Source organism: Protobothrops mucrosquamatus, unplaced genomic scaffold, assembly GCF_001527695.2.
Source record: "Protobothrops mucrosquamatus isolate PMUCROS unplaced genomic scaffold, P.Mucros_1.0 scaffold1435, whole genome shotgun sequence".
NCBI lineage: Eukaryota > Metazoa > Chordata > Lepidosauria > Squamata > Viperidae > Protobothrops > Protobothrops mucrosquamatus.
The window spans coordinates 121,054-139,151 of NW_015387618.1; the positions used below are offsets into that span (position 1 = coordinate 121,054).

General features: G+C 38.9%; 1 protein-coding gene across 1 annotated transcript in view; it reads left to right on the forward strand.

Moving 5' to 3' along the window:
* Window positions 1-1,233: 1,233 nt before the first annotated feature.
* Window positions 1,234-18,098, forward strand: part of PALD1 (phosphatase domain containing paladin 1) — a 79,376-nt gene continuing 62,511 nt past the window's right edge. Inside the window, exons 1-9 of the mRNA XM_015821956.1 lie at window positions 1,234-1,423; window positions 3,397-3,499; window positions 3,858-4,037; window positions 4,584-4,748; window positions 6,613-6,773; window positions 9,539-9,614; window positions 12,101-12,252; window positions 13,278-13,380; window positions 14,705-14,809. Coding sequence (XP_015677442.1) covers window positions 1,242-1,423; window positions 3,397-3,499; window positions 3,858-4,037; window positions 4,584-4,748; window positions 6,613-6,773; window positions 9,539-9,614; window positions 12,101-12,252; window positions 13,278-13,380; window positions 14,705-14,809 — 1,227 coding nt within the window. The 5' untranslated portion in view covers window positions 1,234-1,241. The remainder of the gene's footprint in view (window positions 1,424-3,396; window positions 3,500-3,857; window positions 4,038-4,583; window positions 4,749-6,612; window positions 6,774-9,538; window positions 9,615-12,100; window positions 12,253-13,277; window positions 13,381-14,704; window positions 14,810-18,098) is intronic.

Genomic DNA, 18,098 nt, shown 5'->3' on the forward strand with positions numbered 1-18,098 from the left:
TGTTTGGTGTGCTCCTGGTTTAACTATACTTCTTTAATAGGACTTAGATGAAACTCTAATCACATTGCAGGTCAACACTGGATTATGGATGGTTCTACATACTCTCTTTACAGATTATTTACCAGTGTTTACCTTGTTTTATTAAGCAAAAGACTATTTTAGAAGTCATAAGAGTTGCCAGAATGGACGGACTGTGGGTACAGCAATAGATCTCTGGTTTGTGATTTTTCCAGTTTTGGACAATGCTTTCAGCATTGATTCATTTGCCAAGAACTCCATCATCTGCCACAGAATACCAAGACTTTATATCCTAGAATAGAATAGAGCTGGAAGGGACCCTGGAGGTCATCTAGTCCAGCCCCCTGCTCAAGCAGGAGAACCTACACCATCTCGGACAGGCGATTGTCTAGTCTTTTCTTAAAAATCTCCGGTGATGGAGTGCCCACGATTTCTGGGGGTAAGCTGTTAAACCCGTTGATTGTCCTCACTGCCAGGAAGTTTCTCCTTAATTCCAGGTTGCTTCTCTCTTTGATCAGCTTCCAATCATTGTTTTTTGTCCTTCGGTGAACAACCTGACCCCCTCTGCCTTCTGGTAGCCCCTCAGATACTGCTATCATGTCTAAATGATGCCTAAAAGATTGTGTAGGCTCCTTATTCCTATGCAACATCAGCTATGCCTTTCATTCATAGTTTTGTGAAGAATGTCCAAGGAATCGTCAGGTTTTTCTTGAACACAGTCTGAAAGGTCCAGTTCTGAAATAAGGAAGATAACAATGTCAAATAGTAAGACCACTGCTACCTGAACTGTACTGGCTTCCAGTTGCTTTCTGGGTCCAATTCAAGGTGTTGGTTATCACCTTTAAAGACCTACGTGGCAGAGGGTCAGATTACTTGTGGGAGCACCTCTCGCTGAAGGTATCTGCCTGTCCTACTAGGTTAGATAGGGTGGGTATACTCTCATCCCTTAAATGTTGCCATCAGATGGGACTTCAGCCATCTAATAATAAATACATGCAAATAAATTCTGATTGCTTTTTCCTAAATATATTTCTTTTTTGTGTTCTTTCTTTCTCTCCTTTTTTCTTTCTTTCTTTCTTTCTTTCTTTCTTTCTTTCTTTCTTTCTTTCTTTCTTTCTTTCTTTCTTTCTTCCCTCTCTCTTTTTGCAGAATACTGAAGTCTTAACCTTCCCCTTCTTATTCCATCTTCTGATTATTTTTATTGATACAGTTGCCTGTGGATTATGGGTACAACTGCCAGCACAGCTCAGCAGACAGTAGCAACAGCAACATTTGAGAATATTCACGGCAGCGGAACCATGGAGGATCACCATTCCCTCAGTATCCACTCCTTCCAGACCATTGGCCTCCACAATAACAAAGCCAAGTCTATCATTACTAATAAGGTGGCGCCTGTTGTCATTACGTAAGTTGCATCCATCAGTTATATCCTCTGCAGATCCTTTAATCTTTGTCCCAAACTTCTGGAACTTCCTTGTCTTCTAATGGCTGTGATGTTATCTGTATAAAGAGTTAGGCTAAGAAAAGAAACCCAACATTTTTTTCCTTTCGTATTTTGTATTGAGTGTGTGATAGAAGAGACAGTGTGTTCTCTTTGTAGTGCTCCAACTTGGTACTTCGTACCTGGGGATGGCAATGGCTGCATAGCACATCTGGAAAACATCTGGAGGACACCAAGTTAAGAAAGGCTTCTGTAAAACGAGCCAACTCTTCTTGTGGCCTACTAAATTGATTATAGGCCATTTGACATGGATTGTGGTTAGGAATTCTGTTCCCTCCCCTAGTTTTGTTACCTCAGATGGGAATGGTCTGGAGAAAAATCTTGAAAAATCCAGTATATCAATAGTTAGTGGTCTTTGTTGGTGTAACACAGACACAGAAACCTGCCCTATATATGACAGTTTGAATGCAGTCTCTTGCTTATTCTTATTCCCCAATCAAAAAAAAAAAAATTAACCACAGCATAAAATAAAATAAGATTTTCTTGGTATATAAAACTTGCAAGTTAAAAACAAGAGAGGAATAACATGGGTTTCCAGCTGAACATAAAAGCTAAGTAGTCAGGATTAATGTCCATCTCATTCTCTCAAAAGAGGTTTTTCCAATCCGATCATAGCTTTATATGTATTATTTCCCCTTAAAACCGACTTGCCTTATAATTGGTTTATGAAATTTAAGCATATAAATGAGGAACAGGCAACATTAATGGGCTGATAGCCCCAATTTGGATATTGAAAAAAACAAAACAAAGAACAACAACAAATGGCTTTTACAGAAAGAGAGAATAGTCCCAAAACATAGCTTTACCAAATGCCATCTGCATAAGCTTCTTAGATCAGAGGTCCCCAACCTTTTGGGCACCAGGGACCGGTTACCTGGAGAAAGATTTTTCCACGGACCGGAAGGAGCGTGGCTTTGTCTGCTTCCTGCATCCTGTGGATGGGGCTTTCCTTGTTTGTGCAGACCGATTGCTGGCATGCCGTGGCCCGGCACTGGTCCACGGACCGGGGGTTGGGGACCCCTGCCTTAAATTATCCTCTGCTTCCCTTTCTTAGTCTAACTTAGTCTAACTTTATCTCTAACCAAGGAAAGAAGCAATCTAGAATTAAGGAGAAATGTCCTAATGGTGAGAGCCAATGGAATAGCTTGCCTTCAGAAGTTGTGGGTGCTCTTTCAAAAAGAGATTGGCCAACCATTTGTCTGAAATGGTGTAGTGTCTCCTGCTGGACTAGAAGACCTCCAAGGTCCCTTCCAACTCTGTTATTCTATAAAATTCTCTCTCTTTGCTGGATATGTGAATACACATCCTAGCAATCCTCAGAACTCAGCCATACACTATTGTTATGCCTAGGGCCACCTCTAGGATCTCTGGGATCTTGGAGTTTTGACGTTGGAGAAAACAAAGAAATAGCTTTGTCATAGGTGGTAATCTTGAAAACCTGTTCAGTCTTTTTGCACTGATATTTTTTTTTTAAATACAAAAATGAGATACATCACAACTGAGCCCATTATCTAAGATCCCATATTGGCCTTACTAAGTTTACACACTTTGAAACAAAGAATTGAGAGTTTTTTATTGGTTACAGCCAGACAGGTGGTAGCAGGATCGTGGAAAGCAACTTGGATTGTAAATTTGTATAGACTACATAACAGTACGTACATATGTTCAGTGTAAAATAGTACAGTTAAACAAACTGATTTGACTTATAGCTGTGAGCTTGTTCATTTATTTTGTTGCAGAGTTTACCATCTGGGTAAGATGTATCAACTTTCTGTGACTAGAAAATTAAGCAATGGAATCTTATGATGCTTGTTTGACCACAGTATATATTTTAGTTGCAGAAAAACCAACCAATTTCTGTCATGTGTTTCTTACAGCTACAACTGCAAGGAAGAATTTCAAATACATGATGACTTATTGAAAGCCAGCTATACTGTGGGGCGGATTACAGAATCTACTCCAGAACACTATCTTGTCCAGGTGAATGTTGCGGATTATGCATGGATATTCAGTAGGATGTGGTGATTAAAAATATTTAAAAAGAGCTTTTCTGGGCCAAAGGATGAGCATCCCATTTCTCACAATGGCCAACAGAGGCCAAGAAACATGATGTAGCCTTCCTATTCTGGTTCCCTGCCCAACAAGTGGTGCTTTGCAGCATAATATTGCTGAATATTGAGCTTTAATAGGCAATGACTGTGATAGGACTGTATTCTATGAATTTGTCTGGACCTCTGCAGATTCTCAGTCATGTTATTTTTGTGAAGACATTAATTGACTTACACTGCCTTCTGTTGCACATTGACACCTCTCCCTTTTTTGATACTGTTCCATGTAGGGGAAATATTTTATGGTCCGTGATGTATACGGCATATTAGATGTCCTGAATACTTCCAGCACTTGTGGGGCTCCCAACTTTCGGCAGGCCAAAGGAGGATATGCAGTGTTTGGGATGGGGCAGCCCACCTTTGGTGGATTCAAGCAAGTTCTGCAGAAGCTCCAGAATGATGGTCATAAGGTCTGTATGTGAAAGAAAGCCAAACTGAGACAGGTGGCTGGCTGGGGAATGTTGGGAGTTGAAGTCCTTAAGTCTTAAAACTGCCAAGGTTGGACACCTCTGCTTAAACAGTGGCTGAAAGTTCAGCATTCCTGTTTGTGTCATGACAAAGTTACGCAAAAGCACCCTTGTAGCCCCCATGTATCCTTCTCACAAACAGGGTTCAAATGCACCTGCATTGTAGATATGTACACATGCTTTATGCACTTGTTATTAGATGGGAGAAAACATTGGAACTCCTTTTTTTCCTCCCATAGGCATTTTGACGTATCTTTGACTTTTCCCTAACTACAACAGAAATCTGATTCTTGCAACGTATTTCTTGTTCTCTTGCACACCTAGAGGTTTGCCCTTGAACAAGTGCCCTGAAGGACAATGTGCAGAACATCTCAGTGAAGTCCAAATTTGTAGATAATTACTGCAGACAAAAAAAGCTTTGTATCTAAATCAGCTTTTCTCTACTCTCTATTGAGAATTTAGCCAACACAGTTCTCTTTGTCATAGCAGGAATGTATTGTGTTTTGCGTTCGTGAAGAACCTGTACTTTTTCTGCGGATGGACAATGATTTCATCCCCTACACTCCAAGAGCAAAGGAGAACTTGAAGGAGAACCTACACAATCTGCACACAGGAGTTAAAGTAGAAGACCTGGAAGTCTCTATTCGAAAAGAGGTGATTTTTCAGAGCTACATGAAGGCGCGCTGCATTTGAGATTTGCTTGAGATATATTTTTCCACTTTTATTATGGGTAATTCTTGAACTTGTGCACTGCTGTTTAATGACCATTTGAAGTTACAACAGATTTTTAAAAAAGCTTCTGATGACCCATCGTCAGAATTATGACTGCCTACTCCTCCTTGTGGTCATGTGATTGCATTTCTGGTGCTTCAGGCAGTCGGCTCACATTTACAACCAAATTGCTGTCACGTGCCCACAATTTGTGACTTTTGTTTTGGCATTTTCTGGCAGAAGATGGCAAAAATCTCCAACCTTTGGATATGCTGGATTCACTTAACAACTGTATGGCTTGTCTAATGACCACGTGATTTATTTAACAACTTTGGAGACTTACAACCATTTTAAATATGATTGTAAAATTGAGTCTGGTCATGTGATGTCTTGACTTAACCACAATGACTTATGACTGAAATTCTGGGCTCAGTTGTGGTCATAAGTAAAAAACTCCCTGTAATATCATTTAGTCTATAACTTCTGCCTTCTTTGGCCATAACATGTCTTTTATTTTGAGTATTCTGACTTATTTTTTTCCAGACACCACTGCTTTTAAACTTTTAGTTAAAGAAGTCGTACAGCTTTAATTACATTATTATATAGTTGTGCTGTCCCACTCACTCACACACACATGTAATGATGGTTTAGTGGGTTTATTAATATTCCCCAGCAATTCTCTTCAAAAAACCCAGAACTGTCCAAAGTAAGTCCAGCCAAAAGCAGACCAATGCTAGTTCACAGAGCAATGGCCAGTGAGTCCACAAGGCACTTGAAAGTTTCTCAAACAAGAGAAATCCACCAGGCAAAGTTAAATCCACAATATAAGAGGGTTCACGAGGCAAGAAAAGTCACGGCACAATCCAGGCATGGTGTCAACCTAAAACAAGGGTGTCAAACTGCCGGCCCATGGGCCGGACACGTCATCCGGAAGCTGCGCCCACCCCATTGCCGGCAATGGTAAAATCGGCCCGATATGTTGCGTGATGTCATGTGACGTCGCGAGTTTGACACCTCTGACCTAAAGCAAGGCAGGAAACACATAGCTAGGAAATAAACATATTATTCCCAGCATCACCTCCACCTGACTGCTGTGCTAAATAGCCAGCTTCTGGTGCAGCCCATCAAGAAGGGCGAGGCTTCCTCCTCACAAGTAATCTGGCTGACCTTTGCTGCTCCTGCCTTTTCTCTGCCCTACCTGTTCTCGGATCAGGTGAAGAAGGCAGTTCTTCTTCCTTATTGCTGACTGGCTGCAGCTGCATGCCCCACCCGAAGCCTCAGGAGTGTCCTGCTGCAGCTGTGCTTCAAATCCCTCTCAGATGGCTGCTCAGAGCCATTGACCAACTCCCCTCCAGACGTGCCCGGAACTGGTTCATCCACCTCCGAGTTGACATCTGGAGAGGTATCTGGGGAAGCATCCAGGGGGAGTCATCAAATAGTACAAAATATTTCTCAGGGGTTTAAATTTGGGAATGAGAATGGCTATCAAATTGCATGGTATCCTTTTAACATTTCTGTGCCATTGATTCCATTTTAGATATCTGCACAACACGATAGAAGCCTATCTGGCATGTATCTTGGTATCTTAGTGGTCTTATGATCCAATCTTAATATTGGTCCTATAATGTCTTCATGAGCAAGTTGAGATGAGTAGGACCAGAGCCTTTTCCTTTGTATCTCTACGGTGAACTATTTAGCAAAGCCAGCAAGTAGGTCTAAGGAAGAAAACTGCATATAACAGGTTGTAGATAATGTTTTATAAAGCAAGCGTCTTCTCAGGTTGGTTTCTTGGATTTATCTGTTGAAGATCCATGACTTTGCCCAGCTGAGTGAGAATATATATTATGTCTACAATGATACTGAACATTTCAAAGATGAGCCACATTCAGTCAAAATTTTCTGTGAAGAAGACATCCAGGTGACGGAGGAAGTGTACAAGAGGCCTGTCTTCCTGCAGCCATCTTATAGGTAAATTTCGGTGGAAGAGAATCTTGTCCTTATTAATAAATAATTTTACTAACTTAGACCTTATTTCTTTTCAGCATTCTCTGTTTTATCTAAATAGCAGCATTACAAAACATTACAAGTAGTCCTCAACTTACAACTATTCATTTACTGACGGTTTGAAGTTACAACAGCACTGAAAAAAATGACATTACTGGTTTTCACACTTAGGACTATTGCAGCATCCCCGTGGTCACATGATCAAAATTCGGGCGCTTGGCAACTGGCAACTGTCATAAATACATAAACTGTATTTATGACAGTTGCATTATCCTGGGGTCATGTGATAGCCATTTGAACCCTCCCCCAGCCGGCTTCCAGCAAGCAAAGTCGTTGGTGGAAGCCAGCTTTACTTCACGACCCCATGATTCATTTAACAACTGCAGCGATTCACTTAACAGCTGTGACAAGAAAGGTCATAAAATCTGCCTCGCTTAGCAACAGAAATTTTGAGCTCAATTGTAGTCGTAAGTCGAGGACTATCTGTATTCCAAGAATGTAGGGCATCTCTTCGAGCTGATAGGTTTATTAAAATTTAGAGCAAAAGCCTGGCTGCTCTTACTTGGTGTCGAGATCCAAAATGACTGCCACACAGTAAGTGTGGCCTGTCACGTGGATAGAAAATATTTCCTCAAAGGCAAAGTCATAACAGTTTCTTGAAACTAATCTGGTTGATCTCCAGGATATTTAGTACCATCCTAGCTTCCATGGGCTTTTTTAGGGTTAAATGTAGCTGTCCACTTCCCCCATGTTGAAGAAAACTTATGGTTTCAGGTGCTGTAGCCTGGTACCATACTTCCCACTCAAAATTGTTATTTCTAATTAAGAGTATCAAAATTAATGTTGGAGATACAAGGAGCTTTCCAGTTGTCCAGGCTGTAGATTGTTATAGATTGCTGCCCACAGACATCTGGTTATCTATCTCTGTATTATAAAGTGACTGGATTAGCAAATTGTCCCACTATAATGTACAGACTTATGACTGGTTGCTTAGCAACCCTTCAAAATTACAATGGACCTCCCCAGGGCTACTTACAACCCAGCTGTCCCCCCATTTGAGGCTGTTGGCAAACTTGGTACAGCTATTTGCAGTGTCCTGTGGTCATATGACCACAATTGATGACGTTTTTGCAGAAAACGGCTTTTACTTCTGGTTTTTGACAAAAACACTCCATAGAGAACAGTGAGTTCGCTTAATGATTGCTGTGTTTACTTAATTCTATAGTATTGTAATTCTATTCAAATTGTAATTGTAATTCTAAGTCTGTACTAATTCTAATCTATTCAAATTCCATTCCATTTCTATTCTAATTCTAATTCTAATTCCAATTGTATTCTAATTTTAATTCTATTTTAATTCCATTCTACTCTAATTCTTAATTCAATTCTTATTCTATTCTCTTCTGTTTCTAATTCTAATCTAATTTTATTCTAATTCTATTGTGCTCTATTTCCATTCTATTTCTATTTGCATTCTATTTTATTCTAATTGTGCTATAGTTCTATGCTTATCTTCTAATTCTAATATTAATTCTGCTCATTTCTATTTAATTCTCCTCTAATTTTGTTCCATTCTAATTCTGTTCTGTACTATTGTATAGAATTGTTCTAATTGTAATTCTATTCTAATTCTATTCTACATCTCATTCTGTACTTCCAGTTCTAATATTTTTCTAATGTGATTCTAATTCTATTCTATTCTCTCAAAATCTATTATATTCTATTTCTATTCTAATTCTGTTCAAATTCTAATTTTATTCTAATTCTTATTTTTTCCTTTTAATTCTAATGTTCTATTCTTTCTAATTCTATTATGTTGAAGTTGAAGTCCACAAGTCATAAAAGAGCCAAGGTTGCCTACCCCTGCTTTAGTGGCACAACTTTGACAGATTTTGAATCCAGCTCATTGTCTGGAAAGAGCAACAGTTTTTAAACCAAAATTATTCAGCCTGTCACATTTAGACCCATTGCAATATAGATTATGCATTGTTTTCTGTTTGAGAAAGGGAAGGAAAAAAAATCTTTTGATTATTTCTTCTCCCACTGTTTGAGGTCTCTGTCTTCCACATATATCCTTATTTAGTCAGTGAAACTCCTTCTGTTTTCCCCATCAATGAGGCAGGGCATTATAAATATTTGAAAAATGACAGTGGAAATGAAATATGGAGGGCAAATTAAACTGCATGTGTACATCAGAGGCGAGAGGGTCTTCTGCTTGAACAGGGGGTTAGACGAGATAGAAGTCTTCCAAAGTCCCTTCCAAATCTGTTATCCCGTTATTCTAATGATGATTCCCCAAAAGGCCATAAAATCAAGTCATGATGACCCACTTTACGAACATCACAAATTGTGACTGTAAGAGGAAGGCTCCATTACGGTCATGAATTGAGGACTACCCATCGTTTGTTCAGTTTTGATTTAATGCATTTTGTAAATTTAGCCAAACTGTATCTTTTTCAACAGACATGGTTGAATAAAGGATGTGATGGTTAAAATTTGTTATAGTTAAAAATAAAGCCCTGGCTTTTATTCAGAAATGTATAATTGAAACAGTCACATGAGAAAGCAGTGGGTAAGCAATATTGTACCTAAATTCCTTCTTTTCATCGTGCCAATGTGTTGAATTAAATGTTTTCTAAATGTCTCTATCCAAGAATACTTTCAAAGCTTGTCTGCATTTTGACCGAAGGTGTTTTCAAAAACTGGAAATAATTCATTTTTCTTGGTAGATACCATCGTCTGCTTTTGCCTATGGATGGAGCTCCTTTAGACACACAGTTTGATGCTTTCATCAGTTTCCTTCGGGTAAGGCCTGATGCCAGATGTTAATCTACAATCTGTCTTTTATTTAATAAGCTGAGTTGGAAAAGGAAACATGTGCAAGATGCTTGTTAGCAGAAGCTGAAAATTCTTCCTGTTGGGTGGAGATACTACAAACATTTGTTTTTCCTCCTCTGTATTTACATCTGCCGAGTGTAGATTCGTGTGTCTATTTCTGGATCCCTCTAGCTGGTGTTTGAACACACGCATTGGCCTGTATTTGCTTTAGAATCATGACTTACTGTATGGTTTTGTGCCAAATGTAAAAAGCTTAATATCCCCCACACACACTGTAAAAAGAATTACTGCACAAGCCAGCAAGAAATTAAGCTTAGAAAGGCTTGTTTATCAGAAAACCATTAAAATAAATGCTTAGTTTTTGGGGGTTGGATCAAATCTGTAATACTGAATTTAATTAATGGGCATCAAATTGCTAGCTACAGTGCTTTTATTTACTTTGGATGTTACATTGTTTTGCTAAGGCTGGAGACAGTTTTGGGAGATACTAAAAATATGTAAAGTGTTATGGGAACAATTCAGGGTTAAAGTAATTATAGGATAGACTCTATGCCGTGTTTAATATGTTAAGTTAATTTGATTACGAGAAGGAGAGGGGCTTTCCTCGTTTGGGAAATAAGCCATTCAGTTGCAATTGTGTGCATATTTTCTTGGGAGAATGTTTCATTCGTTTTTCTGAAAAATGCTTGACTTTTAAAAATAACATGAGGCTTCACATAAGGATTTTTTTAAATCAAATAATAATAATAATAATAATAATAATAATAATAATAATAATAATAATAATAATAATAATAATAATAATAATAATAATAAAGTTGGAAGGGACCTTGGAGGTCCAACCCCCTGCCCAGGCAGGAACCCTACACCATTTCAGACAAACGGCTGTCCAATCTCTTCTTAAAAACTTCCAGTGTTGGTGCATTCACCACTTCTGGAGGCAGGTTGTTCCACTGGTTAATTGTTCTAACATTCAGGAAGTTTCTCCTTAGTTCTAAGTTGCTTCTCTCCTTGATCAGTTTCCACCCATTGCTTCTCGTCCTGCCTTCAGGCGCCTTGGAGAATAGCTTGACTCCCTCTTCTTTGTGGCAGCCCCTGAGATACTGGAACACTGTTATCATGTCCCCCCTCGTCCTTCTCTTCGTTAAACTAGACATACCCAATTCCAGCAACCATTCCTTATATGTTTTAGCCTCCAGTCCCCTGATCATCTTTGTTGCTCTTCTCTGTACTCTTTCTAGAGTCTCAGCATCTTTTTTACATCGTGGTGACCAAAACTGGATTCAGTATTCCAAGTGTGGCCTTACTAAGACATTGTAAAGTGGTATTAATACTTCACGTGATCTTGATTCTATCCCTCTGTTAATAAGGTTAAAAGGTAATCCAGTTTGGAATAATGGTTAAGGCATCAGGCTAGAAATAGGGAGACTGTCAGTTCTAGTCCTGCCGAGGCACTAAGCCAGCTGGATGACCTTGGGCCAGTCACCCACTCAGCTGTAAGAAGACAACAATGACAATCCACCTCCAAAAGCTTGACAAGAAAGCTGCAGGACTCTTATCTAAGCAATTTCTAGGAGTCAAGACTAACTCAAAGGCGCGCGCGCGCGCGCACACACACACACAAAAACCCAACAACAGAATTTTTATTTGTTTGTAAGTAGCTGTTATTCTGTGTGTTAAGATATGTAAATAGAATATTACGGGTTAGAGTTACACTTATAGTTACTACGTCTGCCTAATCTATATCTGTCTGTCTATCTATCTATCTGTCTATCTGTCTATTTATCTATCTAATATAGCCACCCATCACAGATGTGATTTTGGTCAGGGAACAATAAAAAATAAAACAATAAAGACACATCTTAAAATCAACATAGAAAGCAAGAAACCTATATATAACAAAACTGAGGAAGAGTGTTTAAAAACCTATATATAATAAAGCCATTTTGTGGGTTCCCTATTTCCAAGGGATCCTGAGACCTATTGGAAAGATCATGTCTTGAGAGCTCTCTGGAAGGCCAAATAGATTGAGCCTAATCTCATTCACCTTTTGAGAATGAATAGGTAGAAACGGAACTAGAAGAGGCTCCAGTAAAAGAGAATATCTGTAACTCAGGGTTGACCTGTGGAGTCCTTTGAGTTTGGTTATTTTCTTACCACTATTTCATTACCCAACTAGGTAATATCAGTACCAATCAAGCTTAGAAGAGGCTGACAGGCCATCAAATCCCATCTCCTGCTTGTTCAGAATGAAGAAGGGTTGATCAGAAAAGCCATTATTGCCCACTTTTTGCTCACCCAAGGATGTTTCCTTCTCTTGGTTTGGAGCAACAACAGACAATGTGTGTGACCTTTAGGAGGCTGAAAGTTATTTTTCCTCTCACATGGTTGTTTGGTGGCCAGTCTTTTGACCAAATGGCAGCCCAACTAATGTGTACAATTCTGTCTTTCAGGAAAGTCCAAATCTGCTCTTTCTCCAAGATCCCAGCAAGCCACCTCCTGCCCTGGTTTTTAGTTGCCAAACTGGTGTCGGGAGGACCAATTTCGCCATGATCTTAGGAACTCTGGTCCTCTATCACCGTAAACGTGGCCTGGAAAAACAAGAGTAAGAACTCTATAGCATCTCCTGCTGAGATAAAATGAAATGGGAAGGAAGTCTTGATTATTTATAGGCACTGAAAATCTGCTTATATGAAAAAGGAATCTTTCTGTTCCTATCTTGGTGACTTGTTTTACCACAAACTGAAAGGAATTAGAAACTTGTTCCCCTTATATATGATTAGGATATTATCTGAGCGAAGTGTGGATTGAATTGCATTATTTACATAATGATTGTCAATTTACTATTTTAGGTTTCATCCAAAATGCAAAATTTCTGAATATCTGTAGGGGTGTTAAATAAATGGCTTGGGAAACCATATTGAGCAATATTTTATATGCAACATTAAGGGAACAAAATATAGGACAACATTATATTTTCGGTATGGGCATCAAGATTTCATGTTTGATTAAGCTGAGTGCTACAGCTTCTTTTTAAATTTAATTTTATTTAAGTGTAATAGTACCATACTAATATATCAATACTATACCAAATGTAATAGATTGTATATAAACTAATTCTTTGCTTCAGGTAGGAACTTGTATTTTTTTTAACTACCGTGTTTCCTCAAAAATAAGACCTGATCTTATTTATTTTTTTTGTTGCCTCCAAAACAGGCAGCAGGTCGTATTTTCGGGAGTGGTGGTGGTGTCTTTTCCACTCACCTCCAGGACCGACAGCCCTGCCTAGCTGGTCCACTTCTTCTGCGGCCGAAGGAGCAACTTCATTCTGCAGCTGAGAATGGAGCTCCGGCCTGCATTTCCAGTCAAAGGCCTTTCTGAAAGGCCACTGCAGCCAAGAACCGAGCTATGGATTGAATGCATAGCTCGGTTCTCAGCTGCAGTGGCCTTCCGGAAAGGCCTCTGACTGCAAAATGCAGGGCAGGCCTTACTTTTGGGGAAACACAGTAAGTAGTGTGAGTGAGTGCAGCATGAAGTGCATCACATAATTTTAACAAAAGCAAAATTAGAAAGTTTGTTAGACTTTTGTGAGATTCCATACATTAAGGAATATCTTTTAACATTATCCAGTCACAGCCTTCCACAGTCTACCAAATATTCACCCAGGGAACAATTTCGGATTATTCAGAACTTCATCGGCATGGTACCCAACGGCCAACGGATAGTGGAAGAGGTGAGTGAAACTTAATTGTATATTGTTCCTGTGGCCTCAGTGATCTTCTTGTGCTTCATTGCTGTTTATTCTCATTGAGGCTAATGAAGATTGTCAGAGTTACTTGTCTCGATATGTAACAGCCTCTGATAAAGATTGGGTCACAAATTGAGCAGAAGAACACTGAAGTTACACAGACAAATTCATGATGCCTTTTTTAAATGAAGTGTTATATAGTCTCTATCTATCTGTCTATCTCTGCGCAAGTGTGATTGCAATTCTCTATGTTTGATTATATTAATTGTAGGAGATGACCAGGCTGAGCCTGAGGGAGGGATCAAACGTGTCATCAGTCATGAGTCCCTGCGCACCCACAAGTCCAGCCCACCTTGAATGCCTCTTTAATTCCCGCTCATTTCTCTTGATCATTAGTAGCTCAGATTCTTGTAGAGAGCTTAAGCTTGCAATAAATCTTTATACTCATTCGAACTGCCTGAATCTCCTGATTTCCCTGGTGCTTGACATTAATGATGAAAACAGCCTGATTGTATAGAAATAAATATTGAGTTCTCTCCATTATGACTAGAAAGACAATAAGTCAACCTGCCTCAACTTGGATGCTCATTCAGAGGTTTTGGGACTGTAGTTCCCAGAATTCCAAGTATTCAGAGTTGAGAGAGGCCATGAGATTGGGGAAAGCTGTACAAAATAGTAATATGTTTTATTGAGGAAGCTGTCTGAAGACATGGGCGCAGGTGGTTATTATATGTAAAAAGTAAACTAGGATAGAGATTACATTTTGGGTGGAAGAGTTCTTTAGCATGTATAGCATAATAGTTAATTTGGCCCTGCAAGGCATTAAAATGCTAAAACTTTGTTCCTTTTTCTGATAGTTTTCCTCTACCCTTTTGTCTATTTTTTAATAAGTTAAAAGCTTTTTATGTTGAAGTTTTTTCAAACACACATTTTTCATTGTAGCTGTGTCTTTATGTCAGCATTTTGAAAACAGGGAAAAAGGAGGGGTGCATTTTTGAGAGGGGAAAGAAATTGGCAGTTTTTCTTCCCCAAAACTATTTAATTTATTTATATTTCATATTTCTTAACCACCCGTCTCCCTCAGAAATGATTAGAAACTGTCCTCCATTTCTTGAGTCTCCCCATCCTACTTCACTGGTACAAAATTCTGTACAGAAATTGAAGGACCACATGGTGCCTGTGGATGCCCAGGTCTCATTTCAGTTAAAAATAAAAGTAGATTCCAGGTGATCGTTAACAGAGGACACTGATAAAATAGAAATATGATTAAAGGGAATAGATTTTGACGTTTTCCCTTTGGTCTTCAAAGGTGGATGCTGCCATTGCCTTATGTTCAGAAATGCATGATGTGAAGGAAGCCATGTATGAATACAAGAGGAAATTGGAAGGAATTGGAGAAGATTATCAAAACCAGGTATTAGTAGTTCTTTTTAAATTGGTGACAAGATCCATGGTGCTACAGGTAGGCCTCAACTTAGGACTGGTTGCTTAGCAATTGTTCAAAGTTACACTGGACTCCAGAAAAGGAACTTACCCCCTGGTTTCAAAGTTTTGATGTCTGCCCTCCATAGATACATGGCCATGATTTATAACATTTTTTGCCAGAAACTGATGTTTAATTCTAGTTTCTGGCAAAACCTGCCTCATAGCAAACAATGACCATGGCGTTCACTTAACAACCACTGTGTCCACGTAATGACCACCACAAAGAAGGTCATAATGAGATTGGGTCACATGATGGCCCAGTTTATGACCAACACAACTATTGTGGGGCTCAATTACGGTCATAACCTGAAAATCTCCTGTGGTAAGTTCTCTCCACAGTTTTTCATATATTTATACTTTGTATGACTGTTGTGATTGCGATTTGTCTTGTTCAGAAAATGGGGATACCTAACTACAATACAATTAGAATTCTTAGATTTTTATCAGAAGAGTGTCATGAATGGTAGATGGATACAGATCTTGTAACAGATCTATCAGGAGCCCTTTTTGAATAGAATAGGATAGAAATAGAGTAGAAAAGAAATAGTAGAGTAGAGTAGAGTAGAATAGAGTAGGATAGGATAGGATAGGATAGACCTGGAAGAGGCCTTGGAGGTCTTCTAGTCCAGTCCCCTGCTTGAGCAGGAGAACCTATACCATTTCAGACAAGTGACAGTCTAGTCTCTTCTTAAAAGCCTCCAGTGATGAAGCACCCACAACTTCTGAAGGCAAGCTGTTCCACTGGTTAATTGTCCTCACTGTTAGAAAGTTTCTCCTTAATTCCAGGTTGCTTCTCTCTTTGCTCAGTTTCCAACCATTATTTCTTGTCCTGCCTTCTGATGCTTTGGAGAATAGTTTGACTCCCTCCTCTTTGTGGCAGCCCCTCAAATATTGGAACACTGCTATCATGTCTCCCCTATTTCTTCTTTTCTTTAGACTAGCCAAACCCAAGTCCTGCAGCCGTTCTTCGTATATGTTGGGGCTGGCAATCTTTGATGGCTAGAGTTGGGCTAAGCATTTGTGGATACCCAAGACTACAGCGAGATCCTAATGCAGAATGGTGGATCCAAAGTTTAAACATCTGTTTGAAGATTTTGGAATTTTATCTCTGATTTATACATTATACTGAATCTGTTTTAGGAATGAATGCCTTTCCCTCAAAAGGGTAGGAACCTATGAGACCAGTTTCTAGCAGTTGTGGTTATGGCAGGGGCCACTACAGGAAAAGGAATTGGTAGGCCATCTGGGCTATAGAGGCTCGTTTTCTATATTTCCAAAAAGCTACTATAATTTGATTTGCCAATAATCAAATAAAACATTTAGATATGATTCTTGGCATTTGTGTGCATTTCAAGTCCATCTGTCTTGTAAGGAAAGTCAATAGAGCTACAATCATACAGGCAAAGTGGAGGTTGAAGTTGAGGAATTATATCTTGTAAAGAGTTTCTTACAGGGTTGAACCAGCTAGGTATATTCAGAGGGATCCTAGTTATAGATCTGATGATTTAATCGCTGGCATTTCCAGTTAACAGTTCTCATGTAATAGACGATGGGAAAAATCTGTTTCAGATTCTGAAGGACTGATGGCAATTTTACTAGATGATGCTGAGCAATATTGTTTTAAGATTAAGAAAAACCCTTGTCTTAAAGTTGAAGTTCACTTCTTCTAATTCCCAGCCATTATAAATCAAACCTGAAATCAAGAGAATTAAAAGATAGATAACCCCAGGTCAGGAAAGGTTGTTTTGTATCCCTGTTATGTTTAACAGTGCAGTTTTTCACAGTATAGGTAGTCCTTGACAACTGAGCCCAAAATTTATGTTACTGAGCGAGAATTTGTTAAGTGAGTTCCCCCCCTTTTTAAAAAATCTTTCTTGCAACCATCTTTAAGTGAATCACTGTCTTTAGGTTAGTAACAAAGTTGTTAAGTGAATCTGTTTTCCCCATTGGTCACAAAAGGTGATCACATAACCCCGGGACACTGCAACCGTCATAAACACATGCCAGTCGCCAAGCGGCTGAATATTGATCACTTGACCACGGGGGATGCTACAATGGTCATAAGTGTGAAAAATGGTCATAGGTCAGTTTTTCAGTGCCGTTTTAACTTTGAACAGTCACTAAATGAACTGTTGTAAGTCAAGGACTACCCGTATCTGAAACTGGAGACTTATAATTGTGTCACAGAGTACGTGTGTTGCTTGCTTATGTAATGCTAATCCTCAAGTTCAGAGTTTCTCCTAAGAAAAATGATAAATTTGCTAATTATTTCAACGTAGACACTTGCCATTTTATTTATTGGCTTGCTATATTCATGCACTTTGCTTTTCTTAGCCAACCTGTAGCTTTGTGATTTAGTGACTTGCATTTGATTAGCCCAAATACGTTGTTACTTTTACTGTATATCATGAATATTTCAGTCTACCAATTAGTTTATTTTTTATTTTTGTTGTAGTGAGAGAAGTAGTTTTCTGTTACAACATGTAGCATCATAAAAGACAAAAGGAAGCTACAACAGAGACATGTGGCTTTAATTCTTTTAAAAGCACCCTCCCTCCCTCTCTTGCTTAAAGATATATAAACAGGATAGATTATAAAACTCTTGAGGTGTAAAAGATGACTATAAACAAAGGACTGTTTGTCCTGAAAGGCAGAACGTTTTCTACTGGATAAATGTTTATGCAGAATATCAGAAAGCTATTTTGAATTTCCAAGTGAACTCTTAGGAGTTGAAGATGTAAAATCCTTGCTCTTCATTGTTTTATCACTGTTGTGATTTATTATTCTTCCAAGGTATTGTGCTTAAAATGGAACTAGACCTCAGCCTCTGTGCACTACCTAGTTCTGGGCATGAGAAGGAAATTGTAGAGTGACTTTTAAGCCCATCAGGAGAACTTTCTGTACCAGATAGCCCATATGCCTTAGTTAGGTCTTTGTCTTGTTTTTCCTCTGTGGGTATTTCAGCCTAATTTCATTGTATCGCAGGAGTCAATAACTCAGTTCCTCAAGGCTCTGTGTTCCTGTGACATCCCTTTATGACATCCATAGAAAATGTCCCTGCCCAATTAATACTTATAAATGGCTGAAATATCACGAGATTGCCAAGTTCTGCAAGACCCAAAGGTTGTTTGGGGGGGGGGAGTTCTTTTGAAGATATCATCATTCTTTTGTAAGAAGTCTGGTATCTCATAAGTGGAATCTCTAATCTTGGACTAGTT